The sequence below is a fragment of the Semicossyphus pulcher genome, unplaced genomic scaffold (genome assembly GCF_022749685.1).
Source record: "Semicossyphus pulcher isolate SPU_LCO1_2020_fin unplaced genomic scaffold, fSemPul1.0.p SCAF_23, whole genome shotgun sequence".
In the NCBI taxonomy this organism is placed as follows: Eukaryota; Metazoa; Chordata; class Actinopteri; order Labriformes; family Labridae; genus Semicossyphus; species Semicossyphus pulcher.
This window is the reverse complement of record NW_027211697.1, coordinates 2,350,483-2,378,396: the sequence shown is the minus strand read 5'-3', so window position 1 is coordinate 2,378,396 and position 27,914 is coordinate 2,350,483. Positions and strand designations below refer to the sequence as shown.

The window sequence follows — 27,914 nt, the reverse complement described above, 5'->3', positions numbered from 1 at the left end:
ATAACTGTAATCTACTTTAAAGTAGCAAATTGTGGCACATTTTTTACAAAATAGAAATAAGCTTAAAACATGTTGATAAGTGAGATTTAGAAATGGTGGTGGTCAGGGTTTTATAACCTGTGGACAGATCTTGGATAGCTTCCACCTATTTACATTCTTTGTGCTAAGCTAGTTGTCTATTTGTTGTAGCTTGATCTTTAAGAAACAGCAATGCTTCATCTAACTATCCGTCGTAAGGAATATACGTTATTCATTCCTTGAACATGTGAAAATTTGGACAGACTCACTGATGTACAGGTCCAATCTTGGAGACACAACTCAGTAAATCTTAAATTATTTTTTAAATTGAGTATTGATGATGTCTTTCTGTTGTCTTTCAATCTCAAAATCAATGGAGACATGCTTTCAGATGCTCCTTCTTCACCTCAAGACTTTCATACTCAAACAGTGAAACCCTATGAGGAAGAGTAATCAGAGCAGAGAGCCGGCTGGAGTGAGCAGCAAATATCCTAAAATATTTAATATCTAGGTTGAGTTCTGCTGTGAGGCGAGACAGTAAAAGACAAGAGACGGAGTCATACTGATACCGACTGAATGAGCCCATTTTCTCTGAAAGTAATGACACAATGGAAATGCTTTGATAAGTCACATTACAATAAAGCAGAGCCAGTGTGATTGCAAAGAGCGTCGCGACAATCTATGATAATTTCCATCGGAGAATCTATCCCAGGCAGGCAGAAGCAATCTCAGAGGCTTTACATTTGCTCAGATTTTTTGTCTCCTGTTCTCCAAAGTATATGGCCATTAGTTCCACAATTACACAGAATTACATTCAAGAATGATTCACCACTTTTTTCTCCAAGATGCCTTCACATTAAGAGTCAATGAGGCATTATATCAACAGAGCACGTCCTCTATCCGTGTTTACGGCACTGATGGCATTTTATTCACACCCCGAAAACAATCATGACAGCTTTATGGTTCCATTTCATTAGAGATGCTTTCATAAATCTCAAGCGTACATTAATAATTACGTCTGAATGAGCAACACGAACGTACAGTATCGATCAAACAGCCAAACAGAGGCATTAGTCTTGTAATACATAGCTGTAACACAGAGACTATGAGACGTTTAAATACTGCAACTCTCTGGAAACCTTTTGTTTTCTTTTATGTACCTGAGGTGGCCGGGAATATACAATGGAGATAATGAGTCTGGCCTTTTAAGATGAAACAGGAAATGGTTGCACCTTTATGTAGAACCACAGCATGACAGCTCAGTGGCTCCTTCTAACTGCGTTCGGATCCCAAAAGTATCAGGATTTGAAAGCTGAGGGTGGCAGGCTCCAGGATCCGGCATGGATGACAAAAGTAGTGAAAGTTTGGGTAAGTGGTGGTCATTTGGAAAAGTTTCTACTGTGTTCTGTTCTCCTGAACACACCATTGGGCACATTCCCCCGGTTGAATAAGGAGCTAATTATCTAAGTCACAGATTCAGACTGACTGCATATATCAGGCGCCTTAGAGAAGGTGTCACTGCATGTTATCACTGCATGCCAATTCTTTTCCTCTGGGGGTCCCTTGGGTGCAGTCTAGTACACCGAATTGACTTCCTCTGTGATCCCATATTTAAATTGAAGGCAGCTGGCACCGTGTCCGCTGCCAACACTGAACTATTCTGTGACTTGAAAAGCTGCAGTCTCAAGAACAGTTTGATGATCATCTGTCCTACAGTTGTTGTTTTTTTTAACCAAATAGCATTTGAACATACAGTGTAATACTGTTTAGCAGATGTGTCAGATTCTCCATGTATTACAGCAATTCACCGTATTCATTCAATGGCTCTTTGCCTCTGACGCAACACTTAAGGTTAGAAGCTCAAATGCCGGTATAATGTTGAAACACTGTATTCAAGGATGTAAGTTGTATAAATGTGGGGTATCTGACAACAGCTATCATTTGACCGCTTCCTGGGTTGGAAAATTCAGAGAGCCATTGGGTAAAACAGCTTCTAAGCTAATATAAGGTAAGCTGTTGTAATTGTATGACGTAACACTACCAAATGTTTAGTACTGCTAGCTAACAGCAATGTTTGCTAGTGAGTGGCTAAAGCTAACGTTGCCTGACTGCAGCTAGTTTGTTATCAAATATGTTGATTTGACTTGGAATATATGAAGATTTCCCTCCGGATTTTTACTATTCATTGTCTTTCAGTTGCTCATTCATTTTTTGGATAACAAAAATGTACTTACACGATTGAACACAACTGTATGACATTATAACAGCAGTTACTGTTTAGCAAATATGTCAGATTCTCCATATATTACAGCAATTCACCATATTCATACGACGGCCATTTTCCTCTGACGTAACGCTCAAGGTTAGAAGCTCAAATGCTGGTATAATGTTGAACCACTGTATTCAATAGTTATCATTTCACCACTTCTTGATTAATGATCAATTAAAATGACAATTGGGTTTGAAAATTCAGAGGGACATTGGGCCTAGTTCAAAGTGAAACACCTTCAACAAAACAACAACTGCCTAGGTACAGTTAGACAGCTATAATGTTAGCATTCAACCACTTACAAGCACCTTATATTAATAAGGTGAGCTGGAAATTTAAGCCCTTGTAATTGTATGACATAACACTACCAAACGTTAACTACTACTAGCTAAATGCAATGTTTGCTTGTATTTGAATGCTAACGTTGTCTGACCTTAGCTAGTGGGTTATCAAATATGTTGGTTTACTGAAATAGAACAAGATTTCCCTCTGGATTTTCACTTTTTATTGTCTTTCAGTTGCTAATTAATTCAGAAGTTGTGAAATAAAAACAACTCTTAGATTTAAAAAATGTTTACTGACAACCTTAAAACACAGCAGTACGACATTATAATAACATCTGAGATTTCCCCCTAAGTGTGATGTCACAGGAAAATGGCCGCTGTGTCAATATAATCAATAGGATGCTGTTCGAATAAAAAAAACATTTATAGGCATAAAGAACTAATCACTAACTTTAATACCTTATGGAAAAAACTAGCTTTTTTGCAAAGAGAAAATATGAAGATTTCTACCACACTCTCTCTTTGAATGCTAAATATGAAGCTATATGGCCAGCAGCTAGCTAACTTAGCTTAGCACAAAGACTTGGCTCTGTCCTAGGGCAACAAAACCTGCCAACCAGCACCTCTTGAGTTGACACATCGTATCACACTTTTTTCATCTGAGTAAAAGCCAAAGTGTTAAAACAACAGTTTGCCTTTTGAAAAGGTGTTGTTTAGAGGACTATTTCTGCTCCCAACAAGAGAATATAGCTCATGACATATGAGCTGTGACAAACCTATTAGCTAAATGAGATACCAGTTGACAAAATGTGAAGAAGTTCAAAACCATGAACATCCAAAAGTTAGCATTTACATTTTCACTTCCTATTTTTCATAACAGTATCAAAGAAAGGAAGATTATATTTTCTTCAATGACAATGTTTTAAATGATGTATTGCACTGATTTCTTTCCAGCCATAATAGATTCCTTTTTCTATTTAGCATGAGAACTATGTAATGCAAATCCCTACCACGCTTGCATGTAAAACAATATGTTCCTTACCCCTGAGGGTGGCTACCGACCAACCGACCGCTGCGGTATCCCAGGAGCTGGCATGCATCTACCACCACTACTGCTTAATTAGTTGACTGTGTGCCTGGAGACCCATTCTGCACTTGACCTTTCTGAAGGTAAGGCCAGCAGCACATGTTCAACAGACCAGAGGAAATGAGGTGAGGGGAAAGGTTTTCACTTTGCTTAGTTGTGTGTGTGTGTGTGTGTGTGTAGTAGGCCTGCATGTGTGGCTGTGTTATTCCTTTTTCTCCTAGAATGCACGTCGTGTTTAATGTGAATCTTTTCATTAGTGTGACACCAAGCATGAAGCAGTATTGCAGAGACGTCGATGACACATCCTGAGAAAATGCCAAAATGAATCTACAGAGGATGTAAATCAATTTTTCTGTACTTTTTTAATTTAGAGAACAGCTTGAAGTTTGATATACGGGAATAGAACATATTCCGGGAGAAACCTTGGGGAATGATTACATGATATTCAAAAGGTGCAATGATGCAGGTAGAGGTTAGCACACATGCCATTTTGGTGCTTAATGAGATTTCCTCTGGAGGGGTTTGCGGCTGCCAAGTTTCAAATCATCTAAAGGGAAGTCTGCTCTTCTCATTGTCCACTGGAGAAAGGGAACATCCTCATTATCCCCCTTATTACTAGGGACAAGGAGATGTCTCGATATAAATGTTTCAACACTAGAGCCTCTTGGAGAAATTACATATTGGAAACAAGAGCAGCAAACTCAGATATAAGTATAAGATATTTTTGGCATTTTCTATCATTGTATCTGAGCTTTTTTTTTTGTTATTCGTGGTTTTTTAAAGTAGTAAGTTACTCTGCTTTCTGGGACACAGCACTTTTCGCATCTCTTTTGCCTTAGATACTGTCTCCGCAATACAGAGATTACAGACACAGGTTTGTAAAGTATGTGAAGATTCAGTGTTGGAGCCTCAGTAGAATTTCAATAGGTTTTCAAGGCAGGAGTTATAAAAGACCTCTACAGTTTTAGAGTCTGTAAAAAGAGATTGCAAAACACATATCTGGATACTCGCTCATTATTTCTACCCCCTTAATAAGAGCGGGAATGAATGCGGTTCATGGTAATTGATTTTATTGTGTACTGTTAGACATTTTTGATGAGTGGCAGAGGTGAATTTTACCTCAGAGTCTTTCAAAGTTCATGACATTTACAACAGCTTCTATGGTATTTACTTTGAAGGTTAGAAAGGTCAGTCGGACAGCTTGTAGTTACCCGGAGAACATGTTCTTTCTTTATAATGAGGAGTTAATATTATACACATCAACGAACAGCGTGTTTTCATTGCCACTGCTGCATACGTGACACTGCAGGTGTAGGCTGTCTTCAATGCTGCAAGAGAGCATAAAAATAAATGAACTTTGAAAGTTTTCCTCTCTGCAACGTGCCTCGTGTTGTAGTTCATTGAACGTTTCCAATAACATTGAAAGAATATCAGGGATTCAGCCAGTCAATTATGCACCAAAGCTTTGGAACACACTTTAAGTAGAGAGGATGGAAGCCAGCTTGCTAAATGCTCTTAAAAAGAAGCAAAAGCATAGCTAACTAGCCGCTAGCTAGTAGTTAGTTAGCTATAACTTTCCTGATACAGGCTTATCTTAACAATTGTTTTTTTGGTGTTACTTTTTGTTTTAATAATAAAGCACACTAAAAGTAAAGAGTACTAAAAAGAAGCTAGAAACATAGCTAGCTAACTAATCATTTGCTAGCTATGACTTTCCTGATACAGTATTATCTAAACTTTGTTTAGCATTGCTATTCTGCTTTACTTCCAAATGTTTTATTTTAATTAATTTAATGATACTATGCAGTCTAATTATATTATTACTATTATTAATTTGGTATTACTTTTCATTTAAGTATTAAAGCTCACCCTAGTTAGGACAAGGATAGAGTACTAGATAGCGGTAAAGCTAGCTTGCTAAACGCCTTTAAAAAAGAAGCACAAAACATAACTAGCCGTTAGTTAGTTGTTAGTTAGCTATGACTTTCCTGATACAGGCTTATCTTAACTTTGTTTAGCAGTGCTCTTCTGCTGAACTACCAAATAACAAAATAATTGGTAGCTGACAAGCCGTTTGCTAGCTATGACTGTCCTAAAACAGGCTTTTCTAAACTTTGATTAGCACTGCTGTACTGCCTCACTTCTTTTAAAATGTTGTATTTTCATTGATTTAACGATTCCATGTAGTCTGATTTAAACTCCAAAGTTAAACTGACTAATTTGTATTTCTTTTCATTTTAATAATAAAGCACACTTATCGTTGTTTTAATAAGGATAGAGTACTAAAAAGAAGCTAAAGTCATAGCTAGCTAACTAGCCATTTGCTAGCTATGACTTTGTTATTACAGGCTAACTGTTTTAATATCATAGCACTCTATCCATGTTTTAATATTCCCTTTTCTGTTTTCAGGTGCATTTTTTTCTTATTATGAAGCACATTGCATTTCTTGTATGAAAGGTGTTATACATAAATGTTAATATTGTTGCATTATAATTCAGTTACAAACACAAGAATATTCAAAAAAGTTAAACTAATATTCTTTAACAGAAGTCGCAAGGAAAAGGTCCGTCTGAGGACTGATAACACATCAAAGTGTTCATTGGCTATCATTCGGTGGCAGCGGTGAGGGACTTTTTTCTCAGTGACATGTCATCAAGCCTTAAGCATTCTTGGAATAAAGTTATAATTAACTGAGCTGAGATAACGTTGAACTTGCTTTGCTTTAACTGGCACGTCCGCTGATGGCTCACTTGGTAGCAGACAGCTGCAGACAGCATTGGAAGGTTAATCAAAAATAAAGGAGAATATCACAAATACAAGTTTTGAAACTGCTGCTGGCCAATGCATTTCTACTGGAGGAGTTACATCTTATATCTGAAGTTTCACTATAGGGCTGCTTGATTGACAGCTCTGCAGTCGGGGTTAAACAATGATGAAGTCAGAAATATTTAATACGTCAACTACTCTTTCATGGTTACCTTAGCAATTTCACTTGGCTTTTTCAACCAGGGTACAATGCTTAGTTTACCAAATTATCTTATAATAAATTCTATCAAATAACATGTTTAGAAGATGCTTTTGTAAAATCTCTTGATTCCAGGGGGTAGCTACATTATCTCCAGCAGCTGCTATCTCCCCAGGAAGTGTTTGTTCACATTATATTAACAATATTTTCAGTAAAAATGGTTGGATGCTTAGATCAGTATTTTTTCATATGAAGAAGAAGAACCTAAAATTTCTCTATAAGCAACATACAGTACCTCCATAAGTACCGCCAAAACTATTTAAGGGGCCTGATATGAAGAGAACATCTCCGACTAATTAGGCTTGGCAATTAATTGAATGCTAAGCCGAGTAACAACACGCCAGTGCTAGCACTTTCAGCAGTTTCAGAAGGTCAAGTTGTCGTCAGTTCACAATGAAAGATAAATCTAAAGCTGTATTCAAACAGGATACAAATATTACCCGGGGATTTCATTTGAAAGAACTGCAGAGGTTGTGCTAATCTGACATCTTTAATCTGCCTGCTGTGCATTTGCTGCCATATTTCACAGATAAGCCCAGCATAAATTAGCATACCATTGGTTTGGTGTTTGATTGTATTTGTGCTACTTTTCGCACAGGGTCGTTCGTTCTCTGCCTTTTCCCTTCCTCCTTTGGGTTGAAAATTTTGGAGGCTTTAGTGGAAATTATTAATGACAACTGTGATTGCCTTCAGGGTGCAAATTCAGAAGGTTAATCTAGCTGCTTAGCGTGGAGGCCCATTTAGAGAGAGCGCGATATCATCCATCACAAGGGGAATTTTGAAAGTTAATGAGATCAATGACATGCATGGCAGCAGTTGGTAAGGGACGTTTTATCTTCCAACAGGCTCAGTACAAAACTTTGTATTATAGTATGTCATGTATTCCTTGAAATTTGGACAGAAGATGTGAATAATTGTCAAGAATGGCAAGAAAGACATGACATTTCTCAAATAAACTTTAAGACTTTAGCCTTTTATTTTGATGATCACAACAAAAATACATTTCAATAAACAATAAACCTTTATCAGCATTATAGCATCTTAATATAGCTCTTTTTTCTTTTTCTTAGAGTACATTTGTTTAGCAACTTTGTCACTGTTGCCTTAAAACTTTTGTCAACCATAAGGAGATACATTTCACTGCAGAATAATTGAAAGGCTGATTTTATTATTCATTTGACATTTTGCTGCAACTTCCCATTGAGAGCTCATTTGAACAGTAAAACCAGTGGTTCATTATGAGCAGAAACGATGAATAAATAAGTAATCTAGGCAATGAATATTCAAGCAATGTCATTAATGTAGGTGGTGTGGCTGAATGACAGGAAGGCATGGTGACGGCTGCAGATTGATGACTCGTTTAATGATTTAATGCTGGTTGACTGTTGATGAATTTTTTTGTTGTGTGTGGTACAAAAAAAGTAGTTTTGAATATGTTTTCTTCAAGAAATGGCACTTATTATCAGAGTGACCCTGCATGGTGTGAACTATTAATATACATATTTGAATGTCTAAGTTGTATATTCTTCTATATTGGTTTGGTCAATGTATACATAGCTCGTTAAACTTGTACGTTAGATATTTTGCTGATGATACCCTCATTTATACTTCAGATCTCCAAAGGCGTGTTTCTGTTCCTGCATTGCACTCTTAATCCCATTTGAAGTCCTGTCCAACAGTTTCATAGAACTTGATATTAAAAGGCCTATAAAACTCCTGCAGCTGCTCTATGACCTCCTGTTCGATCTGTACGTGAGTCCTTCCCTTGGATTTGCCGAGGCAGCGCGGCTGGCTGCTGCTCTCCGGCTTCTTCAGACAAGGGAAGCCTTTGGTTCGATTAAAGTAGAAGTGCTTGTCCGTGATTATTCGCTTCAGTCCCAGAAAGTCCTGAACCCGTCCCATTTCCCCTGCCGGATCCGTGATGAGCCGCTCCCCACTCACAAAGTGCATCTGCGATGGGCGGAAGTACTGCAGCCAGTTCTCCAAGTGCAGAATGTACATCCCGATCCGAATGGCATTCCACGACGAATCGACCAGACCAAGACTTCTGTTCTTAAAGGCCAGCTCTTCAAACGTAGGAATGTCAGGCTTCTTGGAGAGAGTCTGTGTGTAGTCGGAGATCGCTCTGGTGACTGGGTTTCGCACCACAACGATCAGCTTGGTCCTGTGGGACATGCTGGCGATGCGTCTGGGCGCCTCCCTGGTGACAAAGTAGCTGGGAGTCTTCTCTAATGTGATCTGGCTGTCTAGCGTGCGTGGCATCAGTCCCCTTGGGAGAGAAAGAAAAGGATAAAAAAAACAATGGATGAGTCAGCAAGAGTTGTTATTTTCATGTCCAGGGGCATTTTCACATGCTTTTGTGTTACACGAACGACAGAGGGGAGCTTTAGCTCAGGACTTCAAACACTTATCCCTACTTGTGTCACAAATGCCAGTTATTCAAACCTTCCTATTAACATTATGATAAATGCACAATCACTTTAAATAGGCCTTTACAACAATAAGAGTGGATAAAAATTACTGACGCGTCTCAAATCACTCAAAGCATGCATCATTATCATCATCACCATGCTGCCACAGTAATGGCCTTTCAAAGTACAGGCCAACGTCTCTATATGTCACATTTGTCATGTTAGTTTTGCTTCCTGGTGTAATGTGTCATTCCGCTTTGGCACTTTGGTTCAATTAAAGGTGATTGATGAGTGTCTGACGTTGGCCGCAGAGGCGACGAATGCCTCGGCCACAACTCAGAGACCATCCATACTTTATACCCTGTTTGCCTCAATAGAAAAGGGACTCTGCTAGTGTCAATAAATACGATTTAAAGTGCTATTTTTTGAGACGATATAGTTCCTGGATTTCTCTATTTCACAGTGTGCGAATCCGGTTCTGGATTTGAGGTACGTGGCCACACAGTTGGATGATTAAACGGCACATTTCTGTATTATAACTGGTGGGAGGCTTCGATTAAAAGCTAACCTTTCTCAGAGTTTCCTCTCTAAAGGTAGAGGTAGCCATAGGTAACCTCTGAAGTCTTGGAAATATTGATCCATTTAGCTTTATTTATGAATCCTGAGTTGTTGGCTTGGGTGCCTCAGGGCCACTAGGCATCTATTAATCTTTTATGAGAACAGCACCTTTTCAAGCGAACAGCTTTCCTGCACAGTGAAAAAGTTTCAGGAGGTGCAGAATGTAAACAAATCTTTGTTTGTGTGCCGAGGAAACTGTCTTCGTTATCTGCCTTGTCAGTTCCACACATTTCCAGCGTCCTCAGAGAAGAAGATTGTGCAGATGACAGGATCTAGCGTGAGCCTGGTAAAAAACTGCAACTTGTCATATAATCGCACAACTGACCTGACAGTGTGAACACGTACAGTGAAAGGTCACAGATGGTTCTGCTTAGAATAGTATCCGTACGGCTGGGAGGTGATGTATGTTCAACTGTGTACGGCACTTTTCTGTTCACAACACATTTACACAGCACAGCATGAAGGAGGCGTTCATAAAGAGGAAATTAAGAGCAGATGTCACATTGAAGCGTATTGACTTTTGTATCCTATATCCGAACAGAAACAACCACGGTGAGCCTGTCTGTCAGAGGAAGTTGCTACTTGTCCTGACTTACCTTGAGTTATTGATTTTTATAGCACTTGTTTGTTTACTCCCACTGAGTCTTGGGTTTCAAGTTGAGATACTTGATCAAGAAGGTGTAAAAAAGGGTTATTGCAACAGTACTGTGTTATTGTTGTTATGACAGAAACCTTGTGCTTTAGCATGCAGCAAATTTATGTAGCTCCACATACTCAAAGACAAATCACAACAGTCCATCAAGCAAAGAACCTATTAACATCAGGTGTTAATGTGATCTGGATCTCTTTTCTGGATGTGGAAAATATTTCTGCACAGTATAAATCCACATAACCAAAGCAATCAAATGCATCAGGAGTCTGTCTGACTCACATTGGGGGGAATTTACTAAGAATGGAGCGCTGATGGCACCATAAATTGCGCATCATTTGCCCCCCCTATCCGCCCTTTCTCACGTTCCGATTCACAAAGCCAAATGCACTGATGATATTCAAGCGCAAACACAACCATAAAGTTTCACAGATCAGCGCAGTTTTCTCTGCTTTTGCGTCTGATTGTGATGCACCTCCACTCTCTGCTGCGCTCCGCGCATTAAGTGAGATCCACACTGACGGAGCTCAACTCCATGCACGGATCGATGATGCGAGGGAGAGGAGGGGGCAGCTCGACTCGACGGGTGTTTTACTAGTTCTGTGGCGCAGCTTCCTTTCTTGATAGGAGCTGTCCAGCTATAATAATCCCCTTTGTGTGTAACAGCTCCAGACCGTCTCCACACGTGTGGACAAAGTGTGCCCGTGTGCCGGGGTCGAGCCTCACACAGCCCCGGACCGATTGAACTAACAACTGACAAAATATTAACAGACTGCATTTTTTCATCTCACAAAAGGTGAATTGTTGTCATGATGACTGGAAACTCAGAGCGTGGCAGCCCTTAAAATACTGCGCCACAGTTACCGCTAACTCTCTGCAGATGATAATATTTTGTCTCTAACTGCGCGGTGCTGTAGCGCTGCTGTTTGTGAATTAGGTGCTTTTGCTTGCCCCAAATGTGCACTTTGCGGTGCATTCAACCCTCTGCAAGTCTTTTTGTGTCATTCGCACAGGTTTAGCGGGCACAAAAGTCACGCAATCCTTTCGTGAATTAGGCCCTGAGTGTGTTTATACAGGTAGGTTCCATGTTGGAAGGCAACATGGTAAATGGTAAATGGACTGTACTTATATAGCGCTTTTCTAGTCTTTGCGACCACTCAAAGCTGCTTTTACACTACATATCACATTCACCCATTCACACACTGATGGCAGAGGCTGCTACGTAACATAAAGGTAAGCCCCTCCTAGGCAACGAAAAAATAAGGCTAGGCTAATACCAAGACTTTGTCACATCCCCTTTAGACGCACAAGGTAGCCTTTTTTGTTCCTGTCTAACATGTTGTAAATATTTAGCAGTCTGTTTGGTTAGGTGCTGTGAAAAAATAAACTACAAGGTTGAGGTAAGGAAAAACATCATAGGGTAGGTTTTAACAATTCTACCTTTAGGCTTCACACAGGATTCGGACCTGGGTCTCCTGCTGTCCTCCTGTGTTGTCTGGCCTATCAATCACTCTCAACCCCAAGCAGACCTTTTCTGTCTCTGAACTATATCACTAACTGCTATTTCTCTTAGCATATAATGCTGCTACAGATGGGATTTTACAGATGGGACACGCAATACTTCGGCCTAACTAATTTGCACCCTAACAACCAACCAAAGTGCTGCCAGAATTGAGACAAACCCTTGTTAATAATTCATTCATTCATAGCTGTACTTTGCTCATTTAAAAGATTCTTTAACGAGCTGTTGCTGCAGCCAAGGAGACAAGGTGCCATCCAGTGATTAAAGGATGTCAGTCTTTGTTTTCATCCCCTAAATTTACATCCACATAAGCCAGCTGTTCAAAAGTGCAGTAAATAAAACAAACTCATGGCTGCAGCCTTCTTACTTCTATATCTTCTAGTTTCTATATCTTTCTGTTCGTTATTGAGATAGCAGGGATCAGATCTGAAAGGGAGCATGTGATACCTCAGGCAGGTGTCTGAATCTACCAGCAGGATTTTTTTCTTCTCCCCATGCCCGCCGAGAACGTACCAGCACTGAATGTGAAATTAGGAGATAAAATTGAGGGTCTTCATGGCAGAGGGTAGTGGTGTGCTTTTACTAAAAAGCTCCTTGCTCGGTAATGATTATTTGCAGTTAGAAAATCGACATGATTGCAATTCAGATGAAATCGCTCGGCGGGAAATCACTGGGAAACTTTAGCATCTTTACAGGTGCGCACGCAGCAGCGAAAACACTTCAAAATGCACTTTAATGTGAGCACGTTTCTGCAGGAGACGCACGCACACACCTTGATTAACTGACATTTGAGTGAAGTGCTCTGATTGATTACCACCTTCTCAGTCACAGTCAACACTAAACTCTTTGGGGTAATTTACAGTCTTCTTTGCGATTCTTGATGAAACTTTAAGTCGGATTGCATTACGGGCTCGGCGGTGACATTTTAATCACTGCGGGAAAATGAACTCAGGTGTGGACGATGTGCTCGATACTGTAAGTGAGAGCTGCTCCCGGACGAGCGGCTGAAAGCTCATTTGTTCTGGTCGCTGCAACGTTTCATCCGATGCTGTAATTGCACACGTCTTGTTCGCAATATGTGTGAATAAAAAAAGCTCATTTAATTCTATTTAGGCATGATTGATCTGTACATTGATTTTTAATTTATATTATTAATGGTTTGTATGATTTATTTTCTGAATGTTTCAGCAGTTCAATATTTCTAAGTAACCAGCCTGGCTGGTTGATATTAATTCCAACAGGATTATTAATATACCCTCAAGTTATTATTTCAATGTTTGTATGCTGTGATATAAATCTCTTAAATTGCCTATCGCATCATTTTAACAGAGAGGACGTCACAGGAAGTGGCTGAAAAGGGTGCAGGGAAGCCACTAGTTGCATGCTTTTATTGTGAAAATTTGAAGTAACAATGTGTGCTGCAGTTTCAGTGAAATGTTCTGCAGAATGATACACGCTCTGAAAGCAGATGAAGCTAACAGAATATCAAACAGACTTATTTAGAAGTAGCTTCAGCCTCGCTTGTATTTATTATTAAATCTGGCTTTTGCAATTGAAGCTGTGAAGTCAGACATAAAATAACCACTTTGTCAAATCGGATGAATCTTTTATAGCACGCTACATAAGAATAGAGAACGAGCATCCCTCTCGCAGCGCTCATCTACAAGTAGCACGGGTCAACAGTGGAAAGGACGCCACTCATTAATGAGCCGCGCCGTGCTGAAAGCTGGTCTGCATATCGTCGGTACCCTTAAAGATCCTCCTGGCTGTCTTGCTCAACACTTTATCTCTGCTGGGGGACTAGAGGCAGGAGGTCACACCGAGTTCCCTCTGGATGCTGCTGTATCATTATGGAGGAATCAGCCACAAACATGCCCAAAGTAAATCCCCATTAAACCCGGATACACTGTCCTCCTGCGGTGTGCGGCTCCACTGGGAGGACATGAGACATTTTGTTCTGCAGCAGGATGAATGCAGCTCCACATTTTTCTTCCTCTGAAAATGTGTATTTTTGCAACATTTGAGGTATTTTTTTCTATTGCAATTTACAGATAATAACAGATTTACGAATATAAATTAACTTCTGACGCTAGTTAATATCTGCACAATACCCAGTTGTTCTACTACACTAAGATTTCAACTTCTCATGGGGCCCTAGAGGTGTAGTCAGGGTCAGCTCCGGCCATTATGGTGCCCTATAGGCGAGTTTACGATTTTGGGCCTCACACCTCAAATTGTACAATATCAGTTTTTCTGCCACACAGTAGCATTTTTTAATACATGGCATTTTGCAACACAGGTATCCAAAAGAGACCTGATTATTACATCTGATATTTCACTGAAGATCGAGCTTACTACAATGTGTATATGAGAATACGAGGACACCGTTACCATTAGTTTATTGTGATAATAAAATGTTTTTCCTTTGTTCATAGACAGGATGAGTACGCACCGAACCTCTCAAAACATAAATTATTAAGAAGGTACTACAGATGCAAACTCCTACCCTCCCCTCGAGTAAAAGATGAAGTTTGACTCTCACGTCTCTCCTCTCCTCTCGTTGTTACTTGTGTCGTGAAGAGTGGAATGAGTGAGTGGTATAGCACCTGGCTTTTTTGCTTAATGGAAAAGGTTACAACCGGCATTCAGACCCGGGTCAAAGGACTCTGCATCAGACCCGAGTAATTATCGCCTCGGCTCCGATCGGCATTGATGGGAACACAAAACCAGTATTGACACGCTAATCTCCGCCCCTTTCCGGCGCAATGCTATGCTCCATCGGTAACTTCTGCGACTCCTTGTCATCTCAGCTACAAATTCAACCCATCTCCATCCAAGCAGCGCTCGGACATCGTTCCAAATTTTGTCAGCGCCGAGTTTGATAAACCGACTGAATGAGTAATAGATACAATAAAGACCTAACCACCGCAACATCTTCACTGTTTACTAACCCTGTCTCAGGCGCATTTGTGACGTCAGATGGTGACGCAGCAGAAAAGAGACTGAAAGGAGTATACTTCACTAGCAATGGGAAAAACGGCAATCGGCATACATATAAGTGGGTCTTCCCGGGTCTGAAAAACCTGCATCAATGCGCTAAATTTAGGTGGGAAAGGGGTATATGAGAGAGAGAGCCGAGAGTGATGGTAAATACGAGCGGACAAAAGGTTCTGAAGGTGTCGATCTTAAAGTAAACTTGAATTAAACATCGGGGCTACATTGTAAACATTTAAGGCTCAAGCCAGCGCCCTAAGGGCGCGCCTATATCATCAATGCTGTGCACCGGCCCTGGGTGCAATCATTTCAACTTGCGTGTTCCAGCCACTGAACATTTGAATCCACAGAAGGAGTCACAATGAGCATTATAACATACATGGTCGGCCTCTGCAGACAGCTGGTTCTCTTTCTAAACAAGTTCAACAAGTCCACAGAAAAACCTCATTAAATAAAGGATACACAGTCCTCAGTTATACATTTGGCTGAGATACTGTAATGCAGCCCCCTCTGTAGTTGACTTCATGAGATTATGATTTGGCTACACAACTTTAGCAAAAATCTGACCTCTTTGGACCTACGCTTTTCATTAATGTCACTGCATGAGACTCTGATAGCTTTACCTGCAAAATCACTACAGTTGTGCTGCTCTGTCAGTACCTAATCTAATCTAATCCTGGATATCAACGTTGAAATTTAGTTAAAAACAAGGTGAAATCAGCTCTGGATGTCTAAGACCTAATTTCAACCACTTTTCAACTGGCTAAAATATGGTTACATCATTCTGATTTGTTACTTTAAGCATTGAAAGCGTGACGAAAGAGGTGATTGTAGCGGCTTTTCTCCAACATCATTTTGCAGCAGTGTGTCAAATCCGGTCTGCACAGAGACGTAATTTCAACACATTTTAATTTTCATGCAAAAATCCTGAACACGGCGCTTTATGGGCTGTGTGGTGTTAAGAAGAAAAAAGAAAGAAAAAATAAGACAGCGCATGCTCAGGTACTTCAGCTGTGCAGCTCAGAAGGCAGAACGACCCCTGGATGCTGATGTAGCGCTGTTTTTGATGACGGCAACCCACAACCTCAGGAGACTTTGATGGCCGACTGCGATGAGTGCTGGATTTGAATACAGCTGTCGTGAGTTTGAGTCCAACTCCATCCATGTATGCAACATTTTTTCGTTGGTGACTGATGCACTGCGCACTTGTATAATCATTTCAGCCGTGGTGCGACTTGAAAATTGTCGTTAATCTGTGTGTGTGAACGTGGGACGAATCTTGTGACAGAAGCAAGTGAAATCTGGTCTAAACAAACGTTTACTAAACGTCTGTGAAAAAAACTCCCAGCTAGCACGGAACATTTGAACCAGTTTTTGAACGTCTTGTCGACGGGGGCCATAGTGGAAAAATGCTCGCTGGGAGTGTCCAAACTTGAAAGGGTTTATACTCTGGGGAGCATGAATGAAATAACACAGATAACCGTGCATAACTTCTATCCGAACAGAGATATGAAACCACTTCATCCAAAACATCAGTCCAGCACAACAGCAGAATTTAAACAACAAAACATGCGTTCCAAACCTCTCTGACCCACACACTACTTGACGCAAGGCTGTTGAATTACATCAGACTGTGTGGTATGTATGTGACACTGAATATATATAAACAAAAAGGCTGCAAATGTCTGCAACAAGCAACACAGTGACACAGCAGACTCTTCAGCTCCAGACAAGTGTGTCTTTTTGAACAACTTGGTAAAGAGCAGCGCAGGTTCATCAGGGATGCAGAGCGTCGAAACAGGTAAAGGTCAGCTTTGGATCATCTCGTTGTGAACAATCAATGAACTCAGAATGTATTACTGTCATTTCTCTCTGGTTTGAACTTATAGCAGAGTGTTGCAGACCCTGAGTTTGAAACAAGTTCTCTGCATTTGCTGCAAAATCAAAGTTATGATGCAAAAATGCAACAAAGTCAGTTACAAAGCTGGAGATCTGATTGGGGTTTCACTTTGAAACCGTTAATCATTCTATAAAGTGTTTCTGCACAGGCTGAGAGATGTAGATAAGGGTCTTTACCTCCTGCTGGACTACAAATATTTGCTTTTTAAGGCCTAATAAGGACCCTGCACATTAACAACATGCAGGCCCGCAGGCTGATCGTGGAGACGCCTGAATCAAAGCATCCATTACATGCTGTGTTTGTTCAGTCTCTGGAGTAATTTTACAACTAAACAGTAACACAGTAAATTAAAGGAAAAGTGTGTTATCACAGTGTGCAGCACGCAGAGGAACGATGGTCACAGTCCTCGGCAATACACAAAATACACTTTGGTCTGTCAAATGATACACAACACAGAATTAATAACTTATAAAAGCAGCAGCTTGATGTTTATGTTGTTGTCTTCAGACTACACAAAAACATACAGAGGCCGACAAGCGCTGCAACAGCCAAAAAGATTACCCTTGCTATGACTGGATATGCAGCATTTTTCCCCTTTCTTCTGCAGCATTTAAACTGTATGTGTTTTTGAGTTTGCATCCTGTCTGAACTTGCAGCTGTTTTTCCTAACAATAAATGGTAAATGGACTGCACCTATTTAGCACTTTTCAAGTCCTCTGACCACTCAAAGCGCTTTTTGAAGGCTGCTATGCCCATCAGCACTAACTAATCATATTCATACACTGAAGGCTATGCCTCGGGAGCTATTGGCGGTTCAATAACCTTCCCTAAAAATCCACTCTACATAGAAATATAGAATCTGTAGGCAGGGAAATGGACTTTAGGGAATGCAAGCGTTCTGGTTTCCGTTTGTACTACGTTTGTAGTCCGAGTAATATTGACCAATCAGCAGGTTGCGGCGTATGCAGGAAAAACAGTCTGTGTGGAGAGCAAAACCAGGCGGAACATAATCCGTCGGAATGACATCCCGGCTCCCATCAGCGTCATCTGACGATTTAGCTTCTTATTAATCTCTATAAACAGACATCTGCATGCTAACAGCTAACAATCTGTTCTAGATCAAAAATTCAACTTGAGATGTGTCAAGAAAGCCGTTTAGCGTTTAGATTTCCCCCGACTTCCTTGAATGCATCAGAAATGATCGATCCGACCTCTGTTCAACAAACGAGCACTTTAAAAGTAGTTTTCGTCCTCTTGAGGACAGACCTAACAAAGCTCCATTTTTACTTTTTACAAATCAGCATCATTCGTTACATCAATTAAATCACAACAAAAACAGTTTCTTTATCTGTAACAAGGCAGCACACGGAAAAGGCCAAGTCTTGGCTGGAAGTCGTTTATCGCTAACATCCGGCTAAACTGGGCACGCCCGACATGTTCACCGTTGCCCCCATTGTCGTCACACTACATCCGATGGAATCCGAGATTGCGGTTTCAGTGTCTTGCCCACGGACACTTCGACATGTAGACTGCAGAAACCGGGATTGAACCACCAACCTTCCGATTGAGAGACAACCTACTCTACATTGAGCCTCCAAATGAAAATCTTTAAGGTGGTTGCAGCATGTGTGCTCTTGTTGGCCACCGTATAAACACTCAGTTTCATTTCTTGTTCATTTTGCTGATATTTTTGGGCTCATGAGTCAAGATTTGCAAAGCTTCCTTCCCATACCTTTCTTTACCGACTTTATGAAATTCATACAATCCATTTGTCCTGAAACGCCCTGAAAAGCCAATCCCACACACCGTCCTGACTGTCGTGTCACATTAACAGTTTGCAGACTGTGCAGGGAAACGTCCTTGTGCTGCGTGATTCTCATAATGTCTGTGCCGCTGCCCTTCCTAAAAATGGCATCTCCCTCTCACTCTCTGCGTATGACAGCACAGATCCGGTCTCCAACGGAGGAGAGGCTGCTCCATTATTAAAGTATCACTCACTTAGATTACAGCTGTGATGACATGTGATCATTAATCACCTGCAACAGACGCCCGCCGCCTCAGAAAGTCGATTAAGAGTTAACAAAGAGAAGTCTGGACGAACACAGCGATCCTGCGGACAATTCAGGGAGATGAGGAACAGAGGTGAATCACATTAAGCAACTATTTTTCTAATTTAATTGAAGACAAATTGGTTGAAAGTAGCTCAGTCCGGCTCAGTCCGATGTCTTGGTTTTGACATCAGGCCTGCCCTCAGCTACGTGGAATCCAAACAGGTTCAAAGCAGGACAATGCAGCTCTGCAATGGTGGGAAAAAGATTTGCATAATGTATTTGACCTTGAACCAAAACCTATTTAATCGCTGTCACTTCAACGCTGGGCTCGTGTATCTTTGAAATAACTATTATTCATGGTTTGCTCTGCAGAGGGAAATGACTGACACTTGCTCTCCTTGAACAATAACGCGGCGAATTGAGCTGAGCTACGAGCTGTCACATTAGCATGTGGCGCGGGAAAGTACCCATGGACACTTAAATGAAACACTCACATGGACCTCTGAAATCTTCAACTGCACAGTCTCAGATAAAGATCGACATATGTTGACTGATTTTGGATGAATTTACAGCTGATTTCAATTAAAAAACACATATAATCATGTCTTTTACTGCTTTGTAAAGCGTTGCATCATCTGCAAAGAAACATATAATCTTATTATTCAAATGTAATACCCTTCATCTTAATAACATTGTGACATTGTAGATACCTTAATCATCACTTGGCAGATGATGGTGCAGTCTTGCAGCAGCACCATAACTAACTTAGGTGGAGATGGTATGAGTTTTCATCACCACTGGAGCTCTCAGAAGCTCTTTCAGGGTTTACCGTACAGCCTCCAGCAATGTGACAGTCAAGGATGTTTCTAAATTGAGAGCAGACAGTCCACACACCTTGGGTAGGTTTTTTTCTTCACTTAGTTGGTGGGAAAGAACAAAAGGACAGAATAAAGGGAAACACAGGAGGGAGAGCTCAGACAAGATTTGATCTCTGGTTGGTGGGGAGGGGCTGACTGTCTCTGAGTGTGAGCAAAGGATCCTGAGTTATTTGTTTCAGGTAGGAGTTAGACCTAAATAAAATTCAATGTTCACCAATTTCAAGACACATGAAGTCATTTCTTGCTTGACCTGAAGAATATATGAAATGCAAATGTTCAATATCTAAAGACTTCCTGACAGTGTTTCCAATGACCTATGTGTATAAATTGTTTTGCTTGATTGGGTTTGTATTCCCGTCAGTTTGACCTTTGACCCCAAGGCCTGCATCTGTCTCGCAACCATAAAAATGCTTTGCTCTTGTTGTCATGAGTTGATATTACAGGGACGAATGTGGTGTCAGTGATTTAGCCTTAGTCTGCATTACGTTTGGTTTTTACTAAAAGATATTTGCTGTTATAAATTAATAGTATATAAATGAACGAGACAGGGCTGTTATTACAATCTGTGTCTCAATTCAGGGGCTGTATCCTTCAAAGGACGCAGGCTACAGACGATGAGTCATTCTTGGCCTGTGAAGACCGCTAAGGCCGAACTGAAATGAGCCGGTCTGGTCTGAGGAGGATTTCCAGGATTTTCCAGCATTGAATGACATTGGAGTGGTTCTGTTCCAGCACACGCACGTCAAAAATACGCTTCAAATACGTGACCTGTGTAGATTCCCTGTCAGTCTCCACAGACGTCTTGGTCTCAATATCATGCTGGAGTAAACATGGTCTCACACTGTCATTCTTGCTCGCTCCATTATCTCTCTCTGTAGTTACTAAAAATCTGTCAATTTTGCACCACACATCACAGAAGTTCGCTAACGAGATGTTTAAAGTGAATTTTTCTGCTCTATTTTTTCTCACGCTGCGCCTTCTCTGAAGTCCTCTGGCGGGCCCCAGGGAAGGCGCGCCTCACCGTTTGAAAAAAACGCTGGTCTACAGTCATGTTTTGAGCTAAATGCTAACTAATTGCTAACAGGCTCAAAATGACAATGCTAACATGCTGATGCTAGGCCGGTATAACTTTTAACGTTAGTTTAGCGTGCTAACTTTTTGTTCTTAGCCCTCAGAACAGAGTGCAGCTGAGGGTGATGGGAACGACATTAGTAAGTATGTGTTTAGACGTATGGACAAATTAAATTCCAACTCGGAGACGCTGATGGATCACCAAAGTTGTAACAATTCGTCTCAAGGGGAATTTGACTCCACTCACTAGATATTTCAGTGGTGGACGGACAGAGTGGCAGATTGATGCCTCGTACTAGACTCTCTCTGTCATTAAAGTTGCTGGATAGAACTGGCACTTTTGCTGTTTAATTGCCCTACATAGGGGTTTACAGTGGCTACATGTGGGTTGTAATGTATGTATGTTTACAATGTTTACTGGATCATTCTATAAGGTGCGTAAATGCACCATCTCTCTGTGTTTCAGGCCACTCTCATTTGGGGAAACGTCTCAAAAAGAGCTGTTTGGTAATTAATGTTAACCACTGCATGTCTCTGAGCTGCACTGAAATGAAGACAGCTCATTAATAATGCAGAGTTGCGCCTTCCCATCCCCCGCTGTATAATGTGCAGTTTTCTGTGTTAAATGAGAACCATCTAACTTTCTGTCCTCATCAACCTTTCTGATGATACTGTTCCACGGCTCCCTGCCTCCCCGAGCCAATTAATGTGGACCAAGAGAATATTTGTAGCTGCAGCCTCTCATACAATTTCAACCCTTCTCCGGGAATCTACTGGAAGTGCTTCTGACTCCTGTGAAATCAATAGATCTGAGATGCCCTTTTAAGTCCTGATGGTGTATAGCGACGTGTTTTTGTTTGATCTTTATGACTCGGAGGAGAATGGAAAAAGTGTCGAGAGAAGTGCGGGGAAATTGGTGGCAGCGAAACGAGTGTTTTATCAGGTCCTGTACGGTTATGCGGACACACTCGCACAAAATAAATGAGGCCCTGTGTGTGTTCTGTTCGGGAGGCGCAGTAATGAACACTGCACCATTTTTCTTCTCAGCCTAAATGATCTGTCACACGCTTAATGTAACAGGACACACTGTGCAGAACAACCGGCCAGGACACTGGAACTTACGATTAATTGGGTGTCACATGTTGTATGTTCCTGTCTGTGCTACAGTTATCAGCCACCAGGAAAGAGTTTACAGTAGGAAAAAAGTTTGGATGTATCATGAATGGAAGTTTTTATCCTCTTCAGGAAACAGTACAATGAGTTAGCTGGAGAGACTTTGCTAAAGACCTCACACAGTCTGAGGTCAAGGTCAATAATAAAGTGCAACGACCAAATTAGTAAGTCACATTAATATCTAATTAATCACTGGCCGTTTAAGTATTCAATAAATTATTGCCGTCATTCATCAACTAGTGGCGCCTGCATGGCTTTTCTCCACACTTTGTAATAAACTGTAATACACGTCTTTATTTCCTTATATTTCTTATTTCCCCCCTCGGGATTTAATTTAGAGGTTTTTATGGATCTGGAGCTGCATTTCAAGTCTCATTTATGCCTGACTTTTATAACTAAAGATGTAATTGTCTTAACATTATTAAAATTGGTTTAATCTCTTTTCACAGATTCTGCAGAAATATGTTGAATCTCAAGGCGTGGGACAGGATTCTAACACGGGAAGTGTTTTGTTTTACGTTTGTAGTGTGTTTGAAGTCCGAGTAGTTTTGACCAATCACCTCTCAGCAGGCTTTGGCTGCATCCAGGAAAAACAGTCCGTGTGGAGAGCAAAAGGGGCGGAACACAATGTGCTGTGACGCCATCCAGAGAGAGAGAAAGGAGAGATAACGCCCATAATCTGATGTTATTTCTATTATTAACAAAATGTACTTCTGGCCTTTACAAGACATAAGATTAATGTTATTTTCCTAAATAAAATTAGGCAGGGACTCCAACTAGGAGCCTTAAGTGACTTGATCTACTGAACAACTGCCCTTGAAAACATCAAATTAAAAGCCTTGTGTACAAACGAGGAAGACTCTTCTCAGCCACATGAGGCTTTTAATTTGAAAAGCATACCTGAAGCGCTAACATAATTAATTTTTTACGCCTGTGACACATACTACGATGTAGATATTAATATTGCTAATATAGGCTATGGTTTAGCTCAGCGGTTAAATCAGCGTCCCATGTATATTGAGGCTATAGTCCTCGATGCGGCGGCCCTGGGTTCGTCTCCCACCTTCAGCCCTTTGCTACGTGTCATCCTCTATTCTGTCCTCCTCTCGATAAAGAAAGGTATAAAAGGCAAAAAAAATCTAAAATTTACTGTATATGTATACATATATATGTATAAAGTTCTAAAGTTGCTCGTCGGACTGTAAACAGTGCAGCTCATGGGAAAAGAAGAACTCTTTTGTCGCTAACCATAGACTGTATAAAAAAGATAGACGACATGACAGCTCCCTAAAAGTGAAGCCAAACCCTCTCTATCGCCCCCTGCTGACTGGCTGCAGTATAGGTCATAAAGCCCGCCTCCTCCATGTTATCAGATGGGTGAGTCAAACTATAAAATCAAAATACACTTCAAATAAATTTTTCTCAAACATGGTTTCTGTCATTATAGTTAGTTCTTATCATGCTGATTTACGTCCAAGTGTTCATTTGATGCTGTCAAAAGAATGATGAATACGGCTCTTGCAGCCGATCTACTCCAGATTAGCAGAGTAGAGGAGGAACGGCGAGAGGAGACGTAACTAAAACAACCACTACAGTCAATGAAGTTTCCATGTCTGTGAACGTCTGCTTCAGACCAACTCAAGAAGCTGTTCTGCTGTTAAAAATGCCGACGTGTGGGATCTTAGATGGTTTTTCCGCTAAGTTAAGTGTGTGTTTTGGTTAGCAGAAGTGGCTACGCCGATCTGTACTGCGCGGACTCAGACTTCAATTTCCTATGAAGAGAGCAGATGGAGACGCGTCGTCCATCTAAATATACAGTCTTGGTCGCTAACTGCTGGCTACACTGGCAGCCCTGACAAGTTTGCCGTTGCTCACATGTTAGCAATTTGTTTGATCATTTGATGGTTTGTCACAGCCTGTAGATTAATATTAAAAATGTTTGTGCAAAAAAAACGCCCTGAATAATTGAGAATATAAGTTTGAGTTTTGAGTATTGAGTTTACCTCTAACTTATAAGATATATGGACAACTGATTGCATGTGCAACACATGTAGCATGTCCAAATTTATTGTGTGTGTCGCTATCGAGAAAAAGTGACAGGTAATCAAAGTGAAAGGACGCTTTCTGTGACGTGCTGCCGACAACACAAACAATGTGACAGATAATCACTGAGGGCTGGTCCAACACAATGACCATCACTCAGTCACCTGTCAGCTTGAATAACAGAGTGTTCAGCTGGAATTAAAGCAGTCTTTGTATCTGCGGTATTGTTAAAGTATTTACTTTGATTATAAGAACTGTCAGCTGGTGACAAGTGCGTAATCTTGCAGCTTTGTAATTTTCCATCATATCTGTGTGGGACCTTTTTTTCTTTGCTTGAATTTGAAGTGGCAGAAAAACAGAAGTGTGAGTAGCTTAAACCTCGGGTCTAATAGTTTAGGCTTACTGATGAAGTAAACTGTTGTTATTGCGTCACCAAGCTGCATGAAGATGGAAGATTCATGTGACACTTGCTGCTGCAGTGAGCGGCCTAATGGCCGAGGCAGAGAAGTCGTAATGCCCTGATATTTAATATTTTATTTTGGAGGGCTACAACAAAAAAAGCTCTTTCCTGCGCATGCAAATTAAAAGACATTGCAGTGCTTGAAATACATTACATGCAAAATGAAGATAAGTATCAGAAGTTGGAATTAAAAAGAGACCTCAATAAAGATGCAAATTACCGAGCAAGTGTTTGCTTTTTAACCTTGAACCGACAGTCTGTGGAGTGTTTTTGTGCTTTATTAGTTAGAAGATGAAAAGAGTCGATTCTCTGTTCAGGAGCTTCTGAGATAATGTGCAGCCAGGCAGTGTGTGAATGTGTGCGTGTGTGGTGGATCTGCACGAGTACACTTGTCTCATCCTGGCACTATCTTCAACACGTTTTCCATTTTATTTTGTAAATTTATTTTCAATCTGAAATTAACCGTCTGACAGGAGACGATGGAGTTTAAACAAACGTGTTTCCTCTGTCACAAATCTGACAGAATTCAACCTTTGTTTTTTATTCTTAAAGGTCTGATTGTATCTTCTCAGACAATTTCCAGCTCTAAATAACTTTCACTCTCAGAAACAGTTTTGGCTGGAATGAGGCCCCCGGGAGCAATCTTAGTGACAGCTCACTGATGTGTGTGTGCGTTTGTCACAGCATTGTTTAGGTTAAAGGTTTATGTATAAAAGGAAAGCCCTTAAATAAAGCTGCCATTGCTTAAATGTGGTCTGTTATTTCCTTATGCCAACTAGCATTATACGTAGCTAATTTATTACAGATATAATGCACTGCAAGCGTCAGCGTCAGTTTAAACAGTTTGGTCACAAGATAAAGAATATTACGCATGTGCAGAATTTAGAGAAATAACTTCTTTTAATTGAATCGTTGAAAAAGTTAAACCGAGGCTACGTAAAGCCGAGAAACAAACACACACTATGAGCTGAGACATGATGGGCAGCTCCTCACATACGTGATTATTCCCTTCGGCTTCTGCTGTTCTGTTCTGCAGTGCTGCCTGGGAACAGACCTCAGCACTTGTTCTGGGAAGCGATGCATTTTGGTCATTTCCTGCCCTGCTGGTGAAACTGTGGGCATATGAGTGGAAGGAAGGAGGACGCTCCAACAATCAAGTCATAATGTAACACAGTGTCATCAGGCCTTTGTCGGGGTGGGACTTTGAGAGCAACAGTTTTAGTCATTGCACTGTCAGTTGGGCAGAGATATTGACGGTTTTGATTCAGTTTAAACAAAGAGGTTATAAATTGTTAGATCGGAACAGACTCCTGACTCTCCTGAATCTCCACACTCGAACACCTTTCGAGCTCATTTCCTGTCACAAACCACCATGAGAACATTTGGTGTCCTTGAGTAGCCTGTTTGAAAGCAGCTGGTATCCCACAGGCTGCCTGTGTCAGCTGTCCTGTTTGCTGTGATCATGTGAGAGCTGATACAGCAGCCTCATGGAGCTGTCCGTTCAGCACCACAGAGGGAAACACAACATGGTACAAATTGAAAAGTAGAATCCAACTGATGATCTTAGTGGTGGGGTTCTATTTAGTTTTGTGTGTGTGTGTGTGTGTGTGTGTGTTTGTGTGATAGCCCCACCAACAGACATGGTGCCTTTTTGTGTGCACAGTGCCACCACTTCTGCCCCTTAAAATGAAATTGTAAAACATTTTTATGACTGAGACTTAAACTTTGCAATCAGGCTTGTCAAAAACAATTTAAGTGAACATTTCGGCATGGAAGTGTCCACAGCAGGACCTCGCATAACACAGGAGTCGCGTGCGCAGCACAGCGAGGACTGCACGAGGGGGACGGTGTGAAAACACGTCTTAAATATAACAAGGCAAATGCATCTGACTCAGAAATATGACGAATTAATAGTTAAATGTTACATTTTGTCTCACCTGTACCAGTCAAGCCCTCTGTCATAGTTCCTGTCGAAAAAGTGCGGCTCTGTTCCGAGCGCGCGCACATCTGGATGTATCCGGATGAACTCCAGCACCGCCCTGGTGCCTCCTTTCTTTACGCCGACTATAAGCGCATTAGGCAGCTTCTTATTCCCATATTTTTGCGCCACGCTCATGTTTCTTAACTTGATGTCAGCCCAGTGACTCCCAGAAGAGTCCGGGGCTTTACTTTGCTCGCGGACACCACTCGATCCTCGCTGCGCAGCGGACGCATCCAGCGCGGACCTGACTTCCAGCGAGGCGCAATTGTCTAATTTCCCAAGAAGTTTCTTCCCTCCTGCGTTCTTGCTCGGCGGGCATCTTTTCCCATCGTAACCCTGATTTGTCATGATTGTGCCGCGGCAGAAAATAATACTATAGCATAAGTAGGTGCAGGAGAGTGACACGGTGAATATGAAGGCGAATCTGGCGCTGAATCTGTTCGTAGATGAGAGGAACCTATGTGCCATGTCTCCATGGGTTCAAAGCGCTGCATGTTTCTCCATCGGAGACTTCCTTCTCGCTTGGTCTGCAGTCTGGCAACAATAAAGGTTGGAAAGTCAGACAGAGTGGCATATGAGGATAGGGGTGGCTTCTCAGAGGCATCAACTGCGCGTAAGTCCCGTTATTTCTTCTCATAGGCTGCCTAAAGGTGCGAGAAACTTGGGGCAGAATATGATTACAGCAGCTTCCAAGAGACAAAATCACCCACTCCTTATTTGAACAAGTTTCTCCTTAGCAGTTTGAAGTCAGTCATCCGGATCAATTACTTGTCTTAAAACGAATCCCAGAGGAATTAGACGTCCGTCTTCATCCTGCTCGTCCTGAAAAGAAAGAGTCCCACGCGTCCTGAGAGTCCCCAAAAGTCTCACCAGCGCGATTTTTCCCTCGCCTCTGACGGGATGTCGGTGCTCAATCCACCTGTCCCTTTCATAATGAAGTTGTGAAGATGTATGCACTTAGGCTGAGGGGCTATAAATATTTAATCTACCCTCTGACGTCACGCACATTATCATAATTCCATATGCGTTTTGTCTTTTAAAGGAACATCCTGAGTATTTGGAGATTTCAGACGCAACATTTGGCGCCCTGACTGTCATAAGTTAATGTGTGTTATCTGAGCGTCACATTGTTCAGTTTCAGAGGAATTCACCCTGGCGCTGAAAGCAGCCGTCAACAGTTTTGTAACCGCTTTTTCTGCTGTGCACAACATGTTTTCTTTGCACAACAGAATGATTTATCAAGGCTGAACATTCAGACAGTGCTCTCTTTGTACACAACATTAGCAGCCTCTGAAAGTCACGATCACACTTGATCCTCTCCGTTGCCATAATGTGAGCTGGATGCAGGAATGCAAAGTATTCAGACCTATCAATGTCACGCAAATGTAATATACAAGTTTTTCTACTTTTAAATCTTAAAATATGTCTATAATTATTCTTCTAGTAATTATTAAGGTGGCCCAAAAGGACATGACCCGT

The 27,914-nt window shown here is 41.1% G+C and overlaps 1 protein-coding gene across 1 annotated transcript; it reads right to left on the bottom strand.

Moving 5' to 3' along the window:
* Positions 1-7,668: 7,668 nt before the first annotated feature.
* Positions 7,669-26,903, bottom strand: hs3st2 (heparan sulfate (glucosamine) 3-O-sulfotransferase 2). Its single transcript, XM_069674396.1, has 2 exons — positions 26,392-26,903; positions 7,669-8,953 (listed from the first exon to the last, which is right to left on the bottom strand). Exons 1-2 carry the CDS (start codon positions 26,901-26,903, stop codon positions 8,335-8,337), a joined length of 1,131 nt encoding a protein of 376 aa, XP_069530497.1. The 3' UTR covers positions 7,669-8,334.
* Positions 26,904-27,914: the final 1,011 nt, after the last annotated feature.

What these genes read in the sequence shown, in the direction of transcription:
- hs3st2 (XM_069674396.1), bottom strand. Translation starts at nt 26,903, where the DNA reads ATGGCACATAGGTTCCTCTCATCTACGAACAGATTCAGCGCCAGATTC. An exon ending in AGAGGGCTTGACTGGTACAG is followed by an intron (nt 8,954 to 26,391) that starts GTGAGACAAAAT and finishes TTCTCTCCCAAG; the next exon opens with GGGACTGATGCCACGCACGC.